Source organism: Triticum dicoccoides, chromosome 3A, assembly GCF_002162155.2.
Source record: "Triticum dicoccoides isolate Atlit2015 ecotype Zavitan chromosome 3A, WEW_v2.0, whole genome shotgun sequence".
NCBI lineage: Eukaryota > Viridiplantae > Streptophyta > Magnoliopsida > Poales > Poaceae > Triticum > Triticum dicoccoides.
In genome coordinates, this window is record NC_041384.1 from 24,705,207 (window position 1) to 24,711,587 (window position 6,381).

Genomic DNA, 6,381 nt, shown 5'->3' on the forward strand with positions numbered 1-6,381 from the left:
GATCTGATTCTTCGATGTTTCTCCAAACAGGACCTTATAAAATTCAGGCTAAAATAACCCCTGTCATTAGCTTCGTGTTGGGCCTGCTAAATATATCAATGCCCGTGCCATTAAGTAAGTTGCAAAGCTCAATCAGTATAAACCTCAAATAAAAAAGAAGCTCAACACGTATTCCAGCGCTCACTAACAATTGCATAATTTTCCATCCAATGCAGCAACCAACTTCTTTCTTCTAGCAACATTTATTTCTTTTGTTTGGGACCAAGGGCATGCTTCAAAATCCGGCCAACTATCGTAGAAGCTATAGTCTTACCAGCTAATTTGTGCTACTAATGCTCCTTGCAATCCAGTTTAAACATATAAAACTATAGGGTTTCAGCGAAATTGCAAAACAAAATTTTGGTCAGGTTTGGAGTAGTACCTAGTCGAGTGCACGCCACATATACAACAGGATCAATTGACTTTGATGCCAACGGTACAGTGCGGTTGCAGTCAGGAGTCAGCCAACTAGTGGAGTAGTTGGTGACTCCCATCACAGATGGGCACAAAATATTGTATAGTTGTATGATACAATATTGTATATTGTATGATTGAACAAGCATCCACGGGGACTTTGACAAGTTATGGACATATATACCTCTGGTACATAACTAAATACTAACACCCAGCTAGACAACTCAATCATTCATCCACCATGCGTCGCACAATCAATCTCTTGCTCGCTCTCATCAGCATAAGCATCTTTTCGTTCTTCACAAATGATGCACTACAACCCCAGCATCCGCATGCCCATGGGGGTGGCTGCATCCCGGCCGAGAGGGCTGCCTTGCTCTCCTTCAAAAAGGGCATTACAAGCGACAGCGCCAACCTCCTCATCTCATGGGACGGCCAAGATTGCTGCCGGTGGAGAGGCATCGGTTGCAACAATCGAACTGGCCATGTCGTCAAGCTTCACCTTCGCAGTACAATTGTGGAGGACAACCCCTGGGGCTACTATGATCCATGTGAACATGACAATTCTTTGTTCGGCGAGATAAGTCCCTCTCTACTTTCCTTGAAGCATTTAGAGCACCTGGACCTTAGCATGAACTGTTTACCAGGGCCAAATAGCAAAATTCTTAATTTAATGGGCTCCATGACGAACTTGAGATACCTTGACCTCTCTGGCATACCATTTGCCGGTAGAGTGCCTTCTCAGCTAGGAAATCTGTCTAAGTTGCAGTATCTTGACCTTGCCCAAACTGGTAATTCTATGATGTACTCAATGGACATCACCTGGCTGGCGAAGCTACCTTTCCTGCAGTTCCTTAGCATGAGCGGAGTCCAGCTCTCAGGGATAGCTGACTGGCCTCATACCCTCAATATGATTCCACCTTTGAGGGTTATTCATCTTTCTTCCTGTTCACTTGATAGTGCAAACCAATCACTTCTGCACCTTAATCTCACAAAACTTGAGAAGCTTGACCTGTCCTCAAATGATTTTGAGCACTCACTCATATATGGTTGGTTTTGGAAAGCGACAACCTTGAAGTACCTCGATCTTGGGGATAACAGGTTATTCGGCCAGCTCCCTGACACACTAGGAAACATGACGTACCTTCAAGTCCTTGATATTTCACGCAATGAGAACACGAACATGATGATGACAGGATACTATAAGAATCTTTGCAGTTTGGAAATCCTCGACCTCTCTGTTAATGGCATAAATGGCGACATAGCAGTGCTTATGAAGAGTTTGCCACAATGCACCTGGAAAAAATTGCAGGAGCTGGATCTTAGTATCAACAATTTCACTGGAACTCTGCCAGACTTTATTAGTGAGTTCACTAGGTTGAGCATACTATACCTCTATTCAAACAGCCTTGTTGGAACTATACCACCACAGATTGGGAATATGACAGTTCTAACCTCCCTTGCACTCTATAACAATCAGCTCACGGGAAGTATACCAGTCAATCTTGGGAAATTGATGTATATGACTGAACTTCTCCTCTCAAGCAATCTTCTCAGTGGAACTGTACCCACTGAAATAGGTTCTCTTATTAATCTGAATTCTCTGGCCCTAAGGGAAAATAACTTCACTGGAGTGATCACGGAAGAACACTTCATAAATCTAACAAGTTTAAGGGCAATAGACATCTCTTCCAATAATTTGAAGATTGTACTGAGTTCTGATTGGCGTCCTCCCGTTACTCTGAAGTATGCATCATTTGGATCTTGCCAGATGGGTCCTCTGTTTCCACCTTGGCTTCAGCAGCTGAAAACCACTGGGCTTGACATTTCAAGCAACGGTTTGAAGGGCGAGTTTCCTGATTGGTTTTGGTCTGCATTTTCACATGCCACATCACTGGATATCTCTAACAACCAAATAAGTGGCAGCTTGCCAGCAGATCTGGATCGCATGGCTTTTAAGAAACTCATTCTCAATTCAAACCGGTTTACTGGCCCAATACCTGCATTGCCAAATAATATCACATGGTTAGACATCTCCAACAATAAATTTTCAGGAACAATACCATCAAACCTTGGAGCCTCACTACTTGAAGTATTGTCTGTGCATTCAAATCAAATTGGTGGGTATATTCCAGAGTCTATTTGCAAACTTGAATGGTTGGTGTATCTGGATTTGTCGAACAATATTTTGGAGGGTGAAATTCCCCAATGTTTTGAAATGCCCAACATACAATTTTTTATACTCAGCAATAACAGTTTATCAGGAAAAATGCCAGCATTTTTGCAGAACAACACAGGTCTGAAGTTCTTGGATCTGTCATGGAATAAGTTCTCTGGAAGATTACCTGCATGGATAGGAAAGCTGATGAATTTACATTTTCTCATACTGAGCCAAAATAATTTTTCTGATAATATTCCAGTTGACATAACAGAGCTTGGGTATCTTCGATACTTAGATCTATCAGGCAACAGCTTCTCTGGTGCAATACCTCAGCATCTGTTGAACCTAACATTTATGAGAACATTACAACAGGAATCCGTTGGTATGGATGGTTCTGTTGAATCTCATGGAGCCACAAAATTACGCACTAGCAGCATACTGAATGTTGAACAGCTAGGACATATATTGTCAGTACAGACAAAAGGGCAGCAACTTATATACTTATTTGGCAGAACACTTGCATATTTTGTGAGCATTGATTTATCATGCAACTCCCTGACTGGTGAAATTCCTACATACATCACTTCGCTTGCTGCACTAATGAATATGAACTTATCATCAAACCAATTGAGTGGAGAAATTCCAAGCATGATTGGCACCATGCAGTCACTGGTATCTCTTGACCTCTCTCAGAACAAGCTTTCTGGTGAAATCCCATCGAGCTTGTCAAATCTGACATCTCTGGCCACCCTGAACCTGTCCTACAACAGTTTGTCTGGAAGGATACCCTCTGGCCGCCAACTTGACACCCTCAATTCCGAGAACCCGTCACTTATGTACATTGGCAACAATGGACTTTGTGGGCCTCCTGTCCACAAGAATTGTTCAGGAAATGATCCTTTCATCCAGGGAGATGTCGCCAACAGCAACCAAAAATTTGATCCACTGACGTTTAACTTTGGTCTTGTGCTTGGATTTGTGGTGGGACTCTGGATGGTGTTTTGTGCACTGCTGTTCAAGAAGACATGGAGAATTGCTTACTTCCGGCTCTTTGACAAGGTGTACGATCAAGTCTATGTCTTTGTGGTCGTGAAGTGGGCAAGCTTTGCAGAGAACACAGCCGTAGAATAAGCGTTTTCTCCGAAGGAGGCAGTGTCTGTGCTGCAATCCATTGAAGAAGAGCTCTTGACTATTAACCAGGGTGTGGATGATCTGCAGCAGCAAATGTTAATATCGTGTGTCTTGTTTTACCTCTAAATAAAGATGAAGATTTTAGCGACTCAAAAAAAAAAAGATGAAGATGTTTAGCTCTTCTGATATATTTATAACTTTACTATTGTTAAATTATTGTGGTAAATGTAAGACTTTAATATTATTTTGTTATTCTGATACATTGGGATGTTTTTTTTCGAAAAGGGGGTTCACCCCGGCCTCTGCATCAGAATGATGCATACGGCCCTTGATACATTGGGATGTAATCATGAGGGTCTTACCCTGAATAATTTGAGCATTTTGTGCGGTTACGACAAGTTAGTTTCTCCTTGTTGCACGATGGTTTCGTCATCTGGACTAAATCGGTTGTGGACATCCCTGCAAAACTTCAGTTTATAAACTTGTACTTGTACTGTGTGACGTTACTCCCTTACTTGTACTGTACAATGCGCATATGATGGTCTTTAATCTGGGTTGACAGTGGTTTATTTCATTGGTTCAAGTGATTATGTGTAGCTTTAGATGTGTGCAGTAGAAATGTGCAATCTAAGTGTTAATATCGATCAGCAGCAAGTGTATTTGGTTACTCTGAACGATGGGGAAACAGAGAAATAAGTGCTGTAAGTGAGATGATTGAAAGAGGAATTAACTAACCAGAAACGATCGGCACGCTCCGAGCAGCAATGGCCGCAGTTCTGCAGCAATCGCCGGCCATGGTGCGGCCGGGCGCCCTGCCCGGGTCCGGGAAGCTGACAGGTGCGCCGAATCCATCCTCCCCAGCGCCAGATCTGGGGCAACGCCACGCTGCCCTCCTTGTGGACCTTGACGGCACCAAAGGCCTCGGCTACGCGGCCGCCCTCGCCGGCCTTTGTCGCGTGCCGCCTCGGGTGGTTCGCCGCCGCCGGGGCCCAACCCCAAACAGGGAGGAGCGCTCAATGCGGCAGATCTCGAGGTAGCAGCTAGCGCAGACGCGAGGCTGTGAGGGCCGGCCCAGTTTGGCGTCTACGTCGGCACATTCATCCCGTTTTCTAGCTTTTTCTTTTTCCTCTGGATTTCCTGTTTGCTTTAGTTTTTCATTTAAAAACTGTTTCGCAAAAAACAGTCTCGAAACTTGTAAGAAAATAATTAATAAATTTTTTTAAAGCCATGAATTTTAAAGGTGCCCATGGATATCTGAAAAATATTCACGTTTTTAGAAAAGTATAATTAAATCTTAAAAAAATTCGTAAATTTTAGAAACATGAATTTTAAAAATGGTAATGTATTTATAAGTATGTTCATGCAATGTTTAGAAAATAGTTGTGAACTTCAGAAAAATGTTTATGAATGAAAAATGTCCATGGATTTAGCAAAATGTTCATGCATGGTGCAGTCTTTTCATCAGAACTTTCCTGCTTCATAAAGGATGGTCTCTAGGAGGCTACACACTCCATCGATAGGTGGTAAAATGAGATTAGACATCTTAGACATTTCATGTATGCTGGGCTACAGTTTTGATAATGATTTGCAAGAAGGAACATAGAAATTCTGCTCAGTCATAGGTTTTGACTCAGTAGGGATTGCAAAAAGTAAAGAGGAATGTTAACGAGGTTTGCCTTAATATATTTGGATACTATGCATTTTCATAACAATTTGACATATAATAGGAGTTTTACGTTTACAACGCTATTTGGCAGCCATGGTGGTTGTTTGTTTATCCGGTTTCTCGTTAGAGATTCCAGCGCAAGATGTCGAGTGACCCTGGCCATCTGGGTCCCATGGGTCAGTGCCACTAACTACTAAGATAGAGGTACCTAGCGGTGTATCTATGATATATACAGCAAATACTTCGCAAACATCACATGCATATGTCGAACCGCGGTTACGGAGATCTACGCCAATGATATACCTACAGCGTGCATGGAAGTCATACTAGAGTGGTCACCTATGTCGCATGAGTGGTGCGGTGTGGTGTCGGTCGTTGGAGAGGGCTAACAGTGGCGATGTCCGGCAGAGTGAGCAGTCCACGCAGCAAAAGTGGTACTTGCCATAGGGTGGCTGGTTGCTAGACTTGAAGATGGCGGGCGACGGTGCATAAAGCCATAAACCCACCAGTGCCCTCAGGAGTGTGGCGAACGTGGCTGGAAGTACCAGATCGGATATCACACGAGTGTTTTATCTCAGGTTCGGGCATCTGGGAAGGAGTAGCACCCTACGTCCTGATTTGTGTTTGTATTCATGGTGGAGTACCTTGTGCGAGGGTTACAATGGGAATGAAGTATTAGTCTACCAAGAGTATGGTTCTACAGATGTAGATAGGAATGAGAGCCCCCCTCGCCCTCTCCTTATATAGGAGATGGGATCTAGGTTTTACGTGAGATAGGTCCGATCTGGCCGATTTAGGAAAATGTTCATGCAAAGTGCAATCTTTCTATTTTATAATAAGGGATGGTTTCTAGGAGGCTGCACACTCCATTCATAGGTGGTAAAATGAGATTAGACATCTTGTACAGTTCATGTATGGTGGGCTATGGTTTTGATTATGATTTGCAAGAAAGAAAATAGAGATTGTGCTC

The 6,381-nt window shown here is 43.0% G+C and overlaps 1 protein-coding gene across 1 annotated transcript; it reads left to right on the plus strand.

Moving 5' to 3' along the window:
• Positions 1–694: 694 nt before the first annotated feature.
• LOC119266814 (receptor-like protein EIX2) lies at positions 695–4,143 on the plus strand. The gene has a single exon (XM_037548092.1). It carries the CDS (start codon positions 695–697, stop codon positions 3,743–3,745), a length of 3,051 nt encoding a protein of 1,016 aa, XP_037403989.1. The 3' UTR covers positions 3,746–4,143.
• Positions 4,144–6,381: the final 2,238 nt, after the last annotated feature.